Consider the following 16,022-nt stretch of genomic DNA (forward strand, 5'->3'; position numbering starts at 1 on the left):
CATAGGCTTCGAGCTGGCCTCGAACTCATGACCTCTTGGTCAGAGTAATTTGTAACAGCTGGCTGCAGCTGGCTGGCTGCTCACCAGCCTGCGCCACAGCCCGGGCCTGCATGTTGCCAAAATCATCTATCTGCCACCAGGGGGCAGTGTAGAAAAATGGAGAAACGTGACTGGGTTTGAAGGCAGTAACAGAAGTTTTATTCATCTGGCCAGGTGGATGACAGAACAGCATGATTGCTAGGAAAAACTGACATAACGCATATAGAAAGGTGCCACACACTTCATAAAGTCTGGCAGCTATTCAAACTTCCCAAATAAATTGGAAAATGTATTCCAAAATGGGGAGGCATCCATACCACTGGCCACTTTCTCCTAGGATTTCCTTTTTAGGGGTCAGTCTTCTTTCGTAGGGGGGGACAACGGTGCTTCCAGCCACTCTCTGAGCGCTGGGTCGTACTTCTTGTACTCTTTCAGGAATGGGATCCAGTAGGGATTCAAGTGCTTGTTGAGGGTCTCCATCCCCAGACGGAGCTGCTTGGCTGCTTCATCCTAATAAGTGCCATCACCGCCCTCCAGCACCCACTAGGGGGCGGTAGCACCCACTTTGGGAATCATGGTCTAGATCAATGGACATCATGCCGTCCTTCTGTCCTGCTTTGGTCAAACCTTACCTGGAATAACTCTGTGTGCAGTTCTGGGCACCACATGTTAAGAGGAATATTGACTCTAAGCTGGAAGATGTCCAGAGGAGAGCGACTCAAAGGATCCAATGAATCCCTCTGTTTTCGGTAACATGCAGGCTAAACATTCTGAACTCTTGAAGCTTAAAGAGCTGGGGATGTTTAGCCTGCGTGTTGTCAAAATCAGCCTATCTGCCACCAGGGGGCAGTGTAGAAACATGGAGAAACATGACTTGGTTTTAAGGCAGTAACAGAAGTTTTATTCATCTGGCCAGGTGGACGATAGGACAGCGTAATTGCTAGAAAGAACTGACATAACGCGTACAGAATAGTGCAGCACATTTCATAAACTTTGACAGGTATTAAAACCTCCGGAATAAATGGGAAAATTTATTTTGTGATGCAGAGACAGCCATATTGCTTGACCCGATGGTCACTTCCTGGCCAGTTTCCCCTAGGATTTTCCTTTTGGGCGTTAGTCCTCTTTCGGAGGGGGGAACAACGGTGCTTCCAGCCACTCTCTGAGCGCTGGCTCGTACTTCTTGTACTCTTTCAGGAATGGGATCCAGTAGGGATTCAAGTGCTTGTTGAGGGTCTCCATCCCCAGACGGAGCTGCTTGGCTGCTTCATCCAACGGGGTCCGGAGGATTTCCCCAATTTCTTGCAGCTTCTTGATCAGTGTGCTTCCTAGGGACTCCAGCGCCTCATCCAGGTGTCTCTCGAATGGCTGGAACATTTCGATCACCATGGGCTTGACGTTCTCCTCCAGCCACTCCACGCACCAAGACGCCTTGGAGGCCACTGGGTCGACGTACAACGCCAGTGCCTCCATGACGCCTTCTTTTTCCTTATAATGGTGTCTGTTCCACTCGTGAAAATCCAGAAAAGCCTTCTCCTTGAAGGTGTTAAAGAGATTGGACAAGATCTCCTTCACTTCCCTCATCTCAGGAGGAAGCTCTCTCTCTTGCTCCTGGAGGTTTTCGGAGATTTTCTCCAGCTGTTTGCTGCAAAGAAGCAAAGCCAGATAAATCCAGGACCAAAATGGAAACAAATATAGGAAATGTGTTGTCAAAGGCTTTCATGGCTTGGTTGCTGTGAGTTTTTCAGTCTGTATGGCCATGTTCCAGCACTATTCTCTCCTGACGGTTTCCCAGGTGAAAGGAGATAATACTACTGGAACATGGCCATACAGCCCGAAAAACTCACAGCAACCCATATATATATAGGAGAGATGTTCAATGTGTTGTTGAAGGCTTTCATCACCAGAATCACTGGGTTGTAGTTGAATCACCAGAATCACTGGGTTGCAGCTACTCAATGAAAATGAACACAATCGGGCTACAAGTAAAGGAAATGCAGTTTGGCCCCATTTGAAGTGCTATGGCTCAAGGTGAAGGTTTCCGGGAAGTTGCATTGGCTGAAGGCACATCAGAGGGGCTGCTTACTTGACAGACCTGATAGGCTCAGATTCGGTGATTTTCATGAAAATCCTCGTCACGACAAAAAAACCATTTATCCCAACTGAGGATATTTTATCGATCAACGGTCTTAACTTGGGCTCTGAGCTGGGGGCTTCTCTGATGGTCACGGCTTGGCCTCCTGCAAGAGAAAACCAGAGTCAAACATAGCCACTTTTTCGTGGCTTTCTTTGCATTTGAATGTAGACTATAGACTGCGGCTAAAGGAGGGTCCTGCCTGGCAAGCATTTACAATAACATCCAAAGTTTCTGATTAAAGAATACACACACTAGGATGACAAAAAGCAGCAGAGGCTCGCATTGCATTGTTTGAGGGCAAGAGAGCATGACGTGCCCAAAGTGCCGCCCAGGGGGATGTAAATTAAACTACGAGGGTTGAGTGAAAAGTAATGCCTCCACCATCGTAACTCCTCAAGAGATGGCAGTCCTGGTCTGCGGCAGGTCCTGGCTTGTTCAGTAGACTCTCCTCTACAGTTCCATTTGGTGGGAAGCCTTAGCATTGAATGGTTGTGTTGTTAAAATGCGAAGTATGGAACCCTGCAAAGATGGGGAAGCCTTAGCATTGAATGGTTGTGTTGTTAAAATGCAAAGTATGGAACCCTGCGCAGACAGGGAAGCTTTAGCATTGTACAGTTGTGTTGTTAAAGGGCAAAGTATGGAACCCTGCGCAGATGGGGAAGCCTTAGCATTGCACGGTTGTGTTGTTAAACTACCAAGTATGGAACCCTGCGCAGACAGGGAAGCCTTAGCATTGAATTGTTGTGTTGTTAAAGTGTGAAGTATGGAACCATTCAATGCTAAGGCTTCCCCGTCTGCGACTTAAGCAACGTGCAGTCACTGAATTCTTGACCGCAAAAGGTGTCACCCCAAAGGAGATTCCTCAGAGAATGAAAGCTGTTTATGGGGATTGTGTTGATGTGAGTCCTGTGCGTCGTTGGGCGAGTAAGTTCAAAGATATTGAGGCGGGAACATCTGACTTGCGCGACAAGCAAAGAGTTGGACGTCCTGTGACAGCAATCTCCGGGTTTCACAAGCAAAAGGTTGACAGATGGATTCAGGACCATCGTCGTATCCCTCAGAGAGAAATTTCAAGCCTCATCGGCATTTCACCAGAACGTGTGGGTCACATAATTGCTTTGCTTGGCCGTCGGAAGATCTGTGCACCATGGGTCCTGTGAGACGCCGGTTGCGGAAACAGAGTGTCGACTTCTTCCGTGACAGCTTCAGAAAACTTGCTCATCGTGGGCAGAAATGCATCCAATTGTCTGGTGATGATGTGGAAAAGTGAATAGTGGTCATTAAAGAGCATGTTCTCAGGATTATTTCTGCGTTTGATTTATTAAAATATTCCCATCCAAACCCAAGTCCCGAAGATGGAGGCATTACTTTTCATTCAACCCTCGTAAACAAATCCTTTCACATTATTAAAAATAGTGAATTGTGCCTTTAGCTGCAAAATCATGCCTTTTTTATAGACAGGGTGCATCTACATTGCAGAGTTAATGCGGTTTGACACAGCTTTGGCTGACACAGGTCAAGGCTAGAGAAAATCTGGGAGTTATAGTTTTACTAAGGGATCACCTACACTGTTTGAAACTGTTTGAAACTGCCATGGCTCAAATGGTTTGGAATTTCGGGTATTCTACTTTTGCAAGGCTTTTAGCCCTCTCTGCTAAAGACTGCTGTGGCTCTTTGGCAGGGAAGACTGACGACCTTGCAAAGCTACAATTCCCAAGATTCCAGAGCATTGAGCATGGCAGACTCAAGCACTGCCAAACTGCCTTAGTTCAACCATAGAGGTAAATTAAACAAAACCAACAAATCCTTTCCAATAAATAAAAATTAGTGAATTATGGCTTTAGCTGCAAAAACCTTTGGAGAGACAGGATGCATCACTACGCTGAGGAGTGAATGCAGTTTCACACTGCTCAAGACTAGGGAATCCTGGGATTTGTAGTTTTACTAAGGACTCACCTACACTGTAGAATCAAGGCAGTCTGAAACTGCCACGGTATGGGATCCTGGGAGTTATAGTTTTGCAAGGCATTTTAGCCCCCTCTGCCAAGGAGTGCTGGGACTCTTTGGCAGGGAAGACCAATGACCTTGCAAAACTAGTACGTATTATTCCACTGCGGAGTTAATGCAGTTTGACACCGCTCAAGGCTAGGGCCGGGCTGTGGCGCAGGCTGGTTAGCAGCCAGCTGCAACAAATCACTCTGACCAAGAGGTCATGAGTTCGAGGCCAGCCCGAACTCTGTCTCTGTTCTATGTTATGGCATTGAATGTTTGCCTTTATGTGTGCAATGTGATCCTCCCTGAGTAGCCTTCGAGGTGAGAAGGGCGGAATATAAATGCTGTAAATAAATAAATAAATAAATCCTGAAAGTTATAGTTTTACTAAGGACTCACCTACACTGTAAAATCAAGGCAATTTGACACCTCCACGACGTAAATGGTATGGAATCCTGGGAGTTATCATTTTGCAAGGCGATTTAGCCATATCTGCCAAAGAATCTAGTGCTCTTCGGCAGGGAAGACCGACGACCTTGCAAAACTACAATTCCCAGTATTCAAGAGCATTAAGCCATGACAGTTTCCAGCAGTGCCAAACTGCATTAGTTCAACAGTAGGTGGATCAAGGTTAGATGTTAACTCATTAACTCGTTGCTTCTCTTACATCAGAAACAAACTTGCACCCACACTGTAAAGATAAAGCAGTTTGGCACAAGGCGATGTTGTGGATTCACAGTGTTTTTCAGCCGAAGCGTGCAAACTGGTATTCCCAGGATTCCGTAGCACCAAGCCATGAGAGTTAAAGTGGTCTCAAACTGCATGGATTTTATGATGTAGATCAGGGGTCCTGAAACTTTTTAAGCAGAGGACCGATCCATAATCCTTCAGACGGTTGAGGGGCCAAATTATCATTTGAAGAAAAAAAAAATCAAACAAATTCCTATGCACACTGCACATGTCTTATTAGTAGTGCAAAACAACAACAACGATGAAAGAACAATACAATATTTTAAAAACACAATTTTAACCAACATAAATTTATCAGGATTTCAATGGGAAGTGTCGGCCTGCTTCTGGCCAATGAGATAGTCTAGTTAGGATTATTGTTGTGTGCCTTCAAGTCATTTCAGACTTTGGGCGAGCCTACGTCTAAACTTTATTATTTATTTATTACATTTATTACATTTATATCTCGCCCTTCTCACCCTGAAGGGGACTGAGAGCGGCTTACAAATTATACGTACATACAATATATTATATTATTAGCATAGCACAATATTAGCATTATATTTTACTATATTGAACTATACCACTATACTGTAATATTATTAGTAATATGATATGTAATACATAATATATAATCAATATTATTATATGGCATTATTATTAGTATTATATTGCATTGCATTATATTATTATCAATATTACAGTAGAGTCTCACTCATCCAACATTCTGGATTATCCAACGCAGTATGCCTTTTAGTAGTCAATGTTGTTGTTGACCGGGAGCTCTGGCGTGGAATGGTCCATGAGGTCACGAAAAGTCGGAAACGACTAAACGACTGAGCAGCAGCAGTTGTTGTCGATTTTTCAATACATTTTCAATACATTGCAATGTTTTGGTACTAAATTCATAAATACAGTAATTACTATGCAGCATTACTGCGTGTTGAACGACTACGTAGCATTACTGCATGTTGAACGACTACGTAGCATTACTGCGTGTTGAACAACTACGTAGCATTACTGCGTATTGAACGACTACGTAGCATTACTGCGTATTGAACGACTACGTAGCATTACTGCGTATTGAACGACTACGTAGCATTACTGCGTATTGAACTACTACGTAGCTTTACTGCGTATTGAACGACTACGTAGCATTGCTGCGTGTTGAACGACTACGTAGCATTACTGCGTATTGAATGACTACGTAGCATTACTGCGTATTGAACGACTACGTAGCATTACTGCGTATTGAACGACTACGTAGCATTACTGCGTATTGAACGACTACGTAGCATTACTGCGTATTGAACGACTACGTAGCATTACTGCGTATTGAACTACTACGTAGCTTTACTGCGTATTGAACGACTACGTAGCATTGCTGCGTGTTGAACGACTACGTAGCATTACTGCGTGTTGAACGACTACGTAGCATTGCTGCGTATTGAACGACTACGTAGCATTACTGCGTATTGAATGACTACGTAGCATTACTGCGTATTGAACGACTACGTAGCATTACTGCGTATTGAACGACTACGTAGCATTACTGAACTACTACATAGCATTACTGCGTATTGAACGACTACGTAGCATTACTGCCTATTGAACGACTACGTAGCATTACTGCGTATTGAACGACTACGTAGCATTACTGCGTATTGAACGACTACGTAGCATTACTGCCTATTGAACGACTACGTAGCATTACTGCGTATTGAACGACTACGTAGCATTGCTGCGTATTGAACGACTACGTAGCATTGCTGCGTATTGAACGACTACGTAGCATTGCTGCGTATTGAACGACTACGTAGCATTGCTGCGTATTGAACGACAACGTAGCATTGCTGCGTATTGAACGACTACGTAGCATTGCTGCGTATTGAACGACAACGTAGCATTGCTGCGTATTGAACGACAACGTAGCATTGCTGCGTATTGAACGACAACGTAGCATTGCTGCGTATTGAACGACAACGTAGCATTACTGCGTATTGAACGACTACGTAGCATTACTGCCTATTGAACGACTACGTAGCATTACTGCGTATTGAACGACTACGTAGCATTGCTGCGTATTGAACGACTACGTAGCATTACTGAACTACTACATAGCATTGCTGCGTATTGAACGACTACGTAGCATTACTGCGTGTTGAACGACTACGTAGCATTACTGCATATTGAACTACTACATGATGTTTTGGTGCAGAAGCGGGACTCACCTGTGACCGCAGTCAAAGCCAAGAGCACAACCAGGAGCTTCATGGCTGCACGAAAGGAGGCTCCGGACAGACTCGAACCCAAGACTCTCTCTCTCTGGGAAAGGCACCAAGCCTCCCAGTCCCTCCCTGCCTCTGGCCATTCATTAACACTGACCACGGCCCTCTTCACTTCTCCCTTTGGGACAATCGGGCGATGACCTTTTTGGACGGGACACTCGCCCGTCTCTTCCATCCGCTTCAATGTCCTTTGGGAAAGATGGTTTTGTACTCGTTCCGAAATGACCTGGAGTCACGTTCGCATCGGACGACCCATTATTTACGTGGCAAAGGATGAAAAACAAGCCACAGATCACTCTCCAAATTCATAGGGATTCATTGCAAGGAAGCGGGAAATATACAGCTTACGATAGAAAAGAAATCCCAACTTTAGAGATGCATCACTAGGGATCCAGGTTTTGGAAAGCTAAGATCGATGTTCATCCTGAGCAATACGGATCGGATGATGTCACAGTAGAAATACAACCTGAACTAGGTCAAGAGGTAGACCAGGAAAACCTGGCCGCTCTAAATGAATGCAAGTTCTGTCCGAGGCCCAGTGCTGCTCAAATTCTTTATTCACGACTTAGATCAGTGGTTCCCAAACTTATTTGGCCTGCTGCCTGCTTTCCAGAAAAAATACTACCCAGCCTCCCCCCCCCCCGGAAAGGTGGGCGTGGCTTAGAGGGGTGGGCGTGGCTCCTGCTCAAGAGGGTGGGGCTGAGCCTCTTCTCTAGTCCAAGATACAGGGCTGCGAGGGGAGGTGGGCCGGGCCACAAATGGGTGGCCAGGACTGGGATGGGCGGAGTTACGAGCTCTGAGACAGGGCTGAGCTTCTATCCGTGTCCTGCAGCGCCTGCCAGGACACAGGGGGCGGGGCTAGAGGAGGGGGCGGAGCCTCTTCCCAAGTGCCTGACGGGGCTGAACCTCTATACCCCACCCCCGTGTTCTAACAAGCGCCTCAGGGGAAGTATACAGAGGCTCTTGGAAAGAGGCCCCGCCCCTAGCCCCGCCCTTTAGTCCTAAAAGGCCTCTCAGGAGAGGTATCGAGGCTCAGCCCTGTCTCGGGCTCTTGGAAGGAGGCCCCGCCCCCTTCCCTAGCTCCGCCCTCTATGTCCCAACAAGCGTCTCAGGAGAGGTATAGATGCTCAGCCCTGTCTTGGGCTCTTGGGAAGAAGCCACGCCCACTTCTCAAGCTCCACCCCCTGTGTGTCCTAACAGGTGCCTCAGGTGCTCAGCCCTGTCTCCAGCACTTGGAAGAGGCCCTGCTCTTCCTCTGGCCCCGCCCCCATGTCCTAATAAGTGCCATCACCGCCCTCCAGCACCCACTAGGGGGCGGTAGCACCCACTTTGGGAATCATGGTCTAGATCAATGGACATCATGCCGTCCTTCTGTCCTGCTTTGGTCAAACCTTACCTGGAATAACTCTGTGTGCAGTTCTGGGCACCACATGTTAAGAGGAATATTGACTCTAAGCTGGAAGATGTCCAGAGGAGAGCGACTCAAAGGATCCAGTGAATCCCTCTGTTTTCGGTAACATGCAGGCTAAACATTCTGAACTCTTGAAGCTTAAAGAGCTGGGGATGTTTAGCCTGCGTGTTGTCAAAATCAGCCTATCTGCCACCAGGGGGCAGTGTAGAAACATGGAGAAACATGACTTGGTTTTAAGGCAGTAACAGAAGTTTTATTCATCTGGCCAGGTGGACGATAGGACAGCGTAATTGCTAGAAAGAACTGACATAACGCGTACAGAATAGTGCAGCACATTTCATAAACTTTGACAGGTATTAAAACCTCCAGAATAAATGGGAAAATTTATTTTGTGATGCAGAGACAGCCATATTGCTTGACCCGATGGTCACTTCCTGGCCAGTTTCCCCTAGGATTTTCCTTTTGGGCGTTAGTCCTCTTTCGGAGGGGGGAACAACGGTGCTTCCAGCCACTCTCTGAGCGCTGGCTCGTACTTCTTGTACTCCTTCAGGAATGGGATCAAGTAGGGATTCAACTGCTTGTTGAGGTTCTCCATCCCCATCCGGAACAGCTTGGCCGCTTCCTCGAGCGAAGTCTGGAGGATTTCCCCAATTTGTTCCTGCTCCTCGGTGTAAAAGGACAGCGTGCTTCCCAGGGACTCCAGTGCCTGATTGAAGGAGCTATCAAACGGCTGGTACATTTGGATCACCACGGGCGTGATGTTCTCCTCCAGCCACTCCACACACCACAGCACCTTGGAGGCCACTGGGTCAACGTAGAACTCCAGCGCCTTCATGACAGCTTCACCTTCCTGAACATGGCGTCTGTTCCACTCATCAAAAACCCGAGGAGTCTTCACCTTGTAGGTTTTAGAGAGATCGGATAAGATCTTATCCACTTGCCCAATCTCTGGAGGAAGCACTTTCTCTTCCTCCTGGAGTTTTTCAGAGATTTTGTCCAGCTGTTCACTGCAAAGAAGCAAAGCCAAAGTAGAAACATAGATAGGAAATGTGTTGTTAAAGGCTTTCAAGGCCAGAATCACTGGGTTGCTGTGAGTTTTTCAGGCCGCATGGCCATGTTCCAGAAGCATTCCCTCCTGATAGATGCCTGCCACAGATGCAGCTGAAACATCAGGAGAGAATGCTACTGCAACATGGCCATACAGCTTGAAAACTGATAGCAACTTAGATATAGGAAAGATGTTCAATGTGTTGTCGAAGGCTTTATTGGCTGGAATAATTGGGTTGCAGCTCCAAGGCTACTAAATGTAAATGAAAACAATTGGGTTACCAGTACAGTGGAGTCTCACTTATCCAACACTCGCTTATCCAACATTCTGGATTATCCAACGCATTTTTGTAGTCAATGTTTTCAATACATCGTGATATTTTGGTGCTAAATTCATAAATACAGTGAGATATGTGAGACTCTACTGTATATAGAAAAAACTTAAATGTATATATTCTCATCCAGGTTTAAATGTGTGTATTATAGTATGCTAATATTGTTGAGTACAGTAGAGTCTCACTTATCCAACATTCTGGATTATCCAACACATTTTTGTAGTCAATGTTTTCAATACATCATGATATTTTGGTGCTAAATTCATAAATACAGTAATTACGACATAGCATTACTGCATATTGAACTACTTTTTCTGTCAAATTTGTTGTATAACATGATGTTTTGGTGCTTAATTTGTAAAATCATAATCTAATTTGATGTTTAATAGACTTTTCCTTAATCTCTCCTTATTATCCAACATATTTGCTTATCCAACATTCTACTGGCCCATTTATGTTGGATAAGTGAGACTCTACTGTATAGGGAAATGTTCAATGTGTTGTCGAAGGCTTTATTGGCTGGAATAATTGGGGTTGCAGCTGCAAGGCTACTCGATGAAAATGAAAACAATTGGGTTACCCGTATTTAAAAAACACACCAGAATCAAGACAGTAAATAAAGGACACCATTCACAAACGGAGGAACTCCAGAGAGTAAACAATCAAGTACTAGTTAACACTTCCGAAACAAAGGGTGCCTCCAGGCAACAACAGCCAGGCTAACTTTATGCCGATACCCTCACTGATTCCTAATCAAGCTTGCCAGTGACAATGGCATAGGAACTTTGCACTATTTTAAATTTTGTATCTTGTATATTATAATTGTTTTGACTGTTTTAATGTTTATTTTATTGTACCATGATGTATCGGCATAAATTGCCAGTCTGTAAGCCGCCCTTGGGTGAGAAGGGCAGGGTAGAAATGATAGAAATAAATAATAAATAAACCTCCACACTTGCTTCAAATGGACAAGGATTCTTTGCCCCACCCTGAATATTATTCCAAGGAGTCCCATCCAATTTTAGGATCCCATGTTCCATTTGCTGGAAGCTTTCCAATGGAAACCAAATGTCTGTTGCTCAGGCTTGCGAGGGATTATGGGACTTGCGATCCTAAATTTCTGGGTGCATCCACATCATAAAAGTGATGCAGTTTGCCCCTCATTTGAAGTGCCATGACTCAATGTGAAGGATAATAATAACTAAACACAGCTGTCTATTCTAAACATTATCTGAAAAATATGCACCACGATAAAGGTTCAAAACATAGTACACAATATGTATATTAGAGCATCATATACATAATAATGTTAACAATAATACAAATAATAATACAACTGATAACCAAATTCTATCAGCTGTAGTGGCACACAGACGTAACTTACAAAGATTTATAGACTGCAATCATCCAGATTTAAATGCTACACAGAGCAGTTTTCAGTATAAAATATATATCAGACATATATCAACAAGACTCCAACTAAAGTTTGTTAGCGACACAGTATGTGTACATTCAGTCTCTCCAAATGCATGTAATACGCTGTAAAACTAAATATATCAGTGTGCAAATCAATTGGCTCAAACCTGGCTTGGAGTCAAAACAAATCAAAGTCTCTGTAGTCTTGGAGCAGTTCTATAGGACTCCTCAGGATGTAAATGCAGTCAATTAGCTGTAGCTTCAGTTTGTTGACAATAAATCATCAAATAGATGTTATTTTAGAGTAGCTGACTGTGAGCCGAAGTAAACGGCTTATGTAAGGTTTTGAACCTTTATCGTGGTGCATATTTTTCAGATATTCCATGTGAAGGATACCTGGGAGTTGTAGTTTGGCCAGGCACCCGCCCGCTTGAGCAGAGAAGGCAAAAGACCTTGTGAAACTACAACGTCTATAGCATTGAGCCAACACAGGTCAAGTGATGCTGCCATGTCAGAGGGGTCTGCTTACATGACAACCGTGATATCCGAAGCTTCGATGATTTTCACTACTTTCCTGGACACGGCAAGGAAGCAATCCATCCCGAATGAGAAAGTTTTTTCCATCAACGGTCTTAACTTGGGCTCTGAACTGGGCGCTTCTCTGATGGTCACGGCTTGGCCTCCTGCAAGACAAAAAACAGAGTCAAACATATCAACTTTTTCGTGGCTTTCTTTGAGGTCGAATTTAGAACATAGAGGGTCCTGCCTGGCAAGCGTTTACAATAACACCCAAAGTTTCGGATTAAACGAAACACGCACCGGGATGACGACAAAAATCAATGTGTTGCATTGTTTGAGGGCAAGAGAGTGTGATTTGCCCAAAGTGCCACCCAAAGAAATAAAACAATGCTCATTAGGGTGATTAACTGAAAGTGCTGGCTTCCAACCGACAAAGGACTCTTGTCACACCCTGGACTCTCCACAGATATATATTTACCTTCCTTGCCTAGTTTATCCATGCCTCACAACCTCTGAGGATGCCTGCCATAGATGTGGGCGAAACGTCAGGAGAGAAAACTTCTGGAACATGGCCACACAGCCCGAAAGACATACAACAACCCTGTGATCCCAGCCATGAAAGCCTTCGACAACACATCTCTCTGAAGTGACACTCACCTGTGACCGCAGTCAAAGCCAAGAGCACAACCAGGAGCTTCATGGCTGCACGAAAGGAGGCTCCGGACAGACCCGAACCCAAGACTCTCTCTCTCTGGGAAGGGCACCAAGCCTCCCAGTCCCTCCCTGCCTCTGGCCATTCATTAACACTGACCACGGCCCTCTTCGCTTCTCCCTTTGGGACAATCGGGCGATGACCTCTTTGGACAGGACACTCGCCCGTCTCTTCCACCCGCTTCCATGTCCTTCAGGGAAAAGGGAGATGGTTTTGAACTTGTTCCAAAATGACCTGGAGTTGGCAGCAGAATGCAAATCACACAGCTTCGTGTTGGATGACCCCTTATTTACAAGGCAAAGGATGAAAAAGGGGCTGTAGTTAGCCCTCCAAATTGACAGGGATTCACTGTAAGGATTTTGGGTTTCATCCCTGGACTGAGCAAGTCATTGTTTCATCACGGTTCTAGTCTTCAATCAGTAGCTAGACTAGAGACAGGGCCAAGCTCAGGGATTATAATAATAACTAGCTGTGCCCAGCCACGCATTGCTGTGGCGAAGTATGGTGGTATGAGAAATAAAGTATCTTATATTATCTGCTTAGAACTGGATTATGTGAGGAGCCTTCTACACAGCTGTATAAAATGCACACTGAAGTGGATTATATGGCAGTGTGGAGTCAAGATAATCCAGTTCAAAGCAGATAATATAAGATTATAAATGGGTAATATAGCTGTGTGGAAGGGCCTTGAGTCTGCACTGCCATATAATCCAGTTAAAATCAGATAATTTGTATTTTATAGGCAGTGTGGAAGAGGCTTAAGTGAGGCCTAACTCTGCCTGTCCCCTGGGTTGAGTGGGTTGCTAGGAGACCAACTGGGTAGAGCTTAGCCTTCTAACTGGCAGCAATTGGATAAAAACAATTATTCCTCTCCCTCTAATTAGGACTTTATTTTTCTTTTCTTTTTGTTGAATGAACGTAGAGGCATGGATGAGAGGTTGTGCTGCCAAGTTTAGTGTTTCTGGGATGTGTAGTTTTGTTTTTTTTTTTGTTTTTTATAATTTTTTATTGTGGTTTTCGAAACTTTACAGCGAAAGTGTGAGAACATAATATACATGAAAGTAAAGGAGAGAGAAAAGTAAATAGCAAGGATAGTGAAAAAAGCAAACACCAAAAAAAAAAAAAACCACAAAAAACCAGGTATATATATAAAATAAAAAAAAAATAAAAAAATAAAATAAAACATATATATTTGTTGACTTCCATTCTTCTTTCTTTCCTCCAAGTCTTACTTTGTTCATATATCTTAATTTTTATATAGCGATTACAGTTTCCTCTATCTATCTGCAACACTGCATCTTGTTTTATTTCCCTCTTTTAAGTAGTTGTCAACCATTCTCCAGTCCGTCTTTTTAATTCCTTTTCCGTTACTCTGCCTCGTCAGGTAAGTCAATTTGTCCATATTTCTTATTTCCATGACTTTATCGAGCCAGATTTCCTTAGTAGGAATTGTCTCTTGTTTCCAAACTTTGGCAAATACCATTCTGGCCGCTGTCGCTAAAAAGGTGAATAACTTATCTATATTTGTGTCCTTGAAAAAATCCAAATCGAACATACCTAATAAGTAAATTTCAGGTCTCATTGGAAAATCTGTTTTAAGTATTTTTTTACACTCAGTATGTACTAATCTCCAAAATGCGGCGGTTTTTTCGCACGACCACCACATGTGGTAGAAGGTGCCATCCTGCCGCTTACATTTCCAACATTTCTGGTCTGCGTTTTTGTACATTATACCTATTTTTTTTGGGGTAATGTACCAGCGATGCAGCATCTTAATCCAGTTCTCTTTTAAATCTATTGCGTATGTATATTTTAAACGTTTGGTCCAAATTTGCTCCCATTCCTTCAAATAGATCGGCCGTCCGATATTCCTTGCCCAACTGATCATTGTGTTTTTAATCTGCTCTGTTTGCGTAGCCCACTCGTTCAATTTTTCATACACTCTGGTGATCACCTTCCTATCGGATGTTAAAATAGCGTCCCAAAATTCTCTTTTATCTGAAAATCCCATTTGTTTATCTATATTGAAGTATTCCTTAATTTGTCTATATTGGTACCAAGACACGTTGCTAAAGCGTTGTCTTATTTCCTCTTGTGATTTTATCTGAAAAGATTCCTCCTTTTTAATCAAGATATCATTATAAGTTGGCCATTTATTCCACCCCAGCAACCTCCTTTGGTTTGCCTCCAAAGGGGAAACCCACATAGGTGTTTTAATGTGTAGTAGCCTTTTGTATTTCATCCAAACTTTAAGGAGTGAGGAGCGAATGAAATGGTTTCCAAAATTCTTCTCCAGCTTTGCCCTGTCATACCATAGGTATGAGTGCCAGCCTTTGTGGAGGTCGAACCCTTCCAATAAAAGTGTTTTTTCGTTTTTAAGATTTGCCCAGTCTTTAATCCACGTCAAAGCACACGATTCATAGTATAATTTCAAGTCAGGGAGGCCAAATCCACCCCTCTTTTTTGAATGTGGGATGTGTAGTTTTGTTGTTTTGTCCTAGGACGAAATTTCATTACCCTTTTATATATATAGATAATAAAACTATATTTATATACCGCTCTATCTCCTCGAGAGGACCCAGGGCAGTTTCCAACAAGTGTACAAAAAACAGTCAATTCTTGGAAAACAACATACATATAGCAATTTGAACACAGCAAACATAATAAGACAACAAGTGAGGTCACAGGTATCATTTGTGCCAAGTGGGTGTGGAAGGTGAGGAAGACCCTCAGCCATTGGTCAATTTTAGATAAGCCAAAGGTATATATTCTTTGTTTGCTGCGACATGGTTTTGCGACAACCATTTGCATAGTACGGACGCATTGTAGTGTTTGCCTTGTCATAGCTGTGATAATAAACTTTGCTTTCTGCATCTCTCACGAGACTGGGTTTTCTGCCTGATTTCCCTCCTGAGCCAAGACCCTTTGTCTTACACTATGATACCTCATTGCATTAGCCTTGTCATCTATAGCCGCTTAGCAGGCCTTGAGATTGAGTAAACCAGGCCCTATCAGTTTGCACCTTACTTATCCCCAGGCGGTATGTTACGCTTCTGCGTTAGCCCTGTCCCAGCCTCTTACAACTGTACTGGTATTCTGACCATTGGTAGCCGAATTCACCCAATGGAATGGTTTGAACTGGTTTTAATTTTAATTTAATTTATTTTAATGAGCATTTTCATTCTATTTGTAACTATGTTTATGTTTTTTTACTACATAATTGTTGTATCTTTTGTACTGATATTGAATGTTTTGCCATGTTGGAAACCGCCCAACATGGCGGGAGATGGAGCAGAATACAAATAAAGTGTTGTTGTTGTTATTGTTGTTGTTGTTGTTTGTCTTTGTCTTTACTGCTAGCCTCGGTCTCCACCCCCTTGGATGACGTAGCAATGGG

General features: G+C 43.7%; 2 protein-coding genes across 4 annotated transcripts; both read right to left on the reverse strand.

Annotated features, from left to right (window-relative positions):
- Positions 1-917: 917 nt before the first annotated feature.
- On the reverse strand, positions 918-7,284 carry LOC100563250 (uncharacterized). 3 transcript variants are annotated; one of them, XM_062962106.1, is made up of 4 exons: positions 7,129-7,245; positions 3,024-3,423; positions 2,126-2,279; positions 918-1,684 (listed from the first exon to the last, which is right to left on the reverse strand). In XM_062962106.1, the coding sequence occupies exons 2-4, from the start codon at positions 3,220-3,222 to the stop codon at positions 1,156-1,158; spliced, it is 882 nt and encodes a 293-aa protein (XP_062818176.1). In that variant the 5' UTR covers positions 3,223-3,423; positions 7,129-7,245; the 3' UTR covers positions 918-1,155. The 3 variants fall into 3 exon arrangements, with proteins under 3 accessions (XP_062818176.1, XP_062818175.1, XP_062818174.1); XM_062962105.1 differs by lacking the exon at positions 3,024-3,423 and having other exon boundaries at positions 2,135-2,279; positions 7,129-7,284; XM_062962104.1 differs by lacking the exon at positions 3,024-3,423 and having other exon boundaries at positions 7,129-7,284.
- A 1,543-nt stretch (positions 7,285-8,827) lies between these two features.
- Positions 8,828-12,726, reverse strand: LOC100557534 (uncharacterized). The gene is made up of 3 exons (XM_003230522.3): positions 12,571-12,726; positions 11,924-12,077; positions 8,828-9,603 (listed from the first exon to the last, which is right to left on the reverse strand). Exons 1-3 carry the CDS (start codon positions 12,611-12,613, stop codon positions 9,066-9,068), a joined length of 735 nt encoding a protein of 244 aa, XP_003230570.1. The 5' UTR covers positions 12,614-12,726; the 3' UTR covers positions 8,828-9,065.
- Positions 12,727-16,022: the final 3,296 nt, after the last annotated feature.

This window comes from Anolis carolinensis, unplaced genomic scaffold, assembly GCF_035594765.1.
Source record: "Anolis carolinensis isolate JA03-04 unplaced genomic scaffold, rAnoCar3.1.pri scaffold_10, whole genome shotgun sequence".
In the NCBI taxonomy this organism is placed as follows: domain Eukaryota; kingdom Metazoa; phylum Chordata; class Lepidosauria; order Squamata; family Dactyloidae; genus Anolis; species Anolis carolinensis.

Coding starts and splice junctions, on each gene's coding strand:
- LOC100563250 (XM_062962106.1), bottom strand. CDS start 3,222: ATGGTCCTGAATCCATCTGTCAACCTTTTGCTTGTGAAACCCGGAGAT. Junction 2,280..3,023: donor TCTGAGGAATCTCCTTTGGG/GTGACACCTTTT, acceptor TTTCTCTTGCAG/GAGGCCAAGCCGTGACCATC. Junction 1,685..2,125: donor GAGCCTATCAGGTCTGTCAA/GTAAGCAGCCCC, acceptor GCTTCTTTGCAG/CAAACAGCTGGAGAAAATCT.
- LOC100557534 (XM_003230522.3), bottom strand. CDS start 12,613: ATGAAGCTCCTGGTTGTGCTCTTGGCTTTGACTGCGGTCACAG. Junction 12,078..12,570: donor GGCTTTGACTGCGGTCACAG/GTGAGTGTCACT, acceptor TTTGTCTTGCAG/GAGGCCAAGCCGTGACCATC. Junction 9,604..11,923: donor TCGGATATCACGGTTGTCAT/GTAAGCAGACCC, acceptor GCTTCTTTGCAG/TGAACAGCTGGACAAAATCT.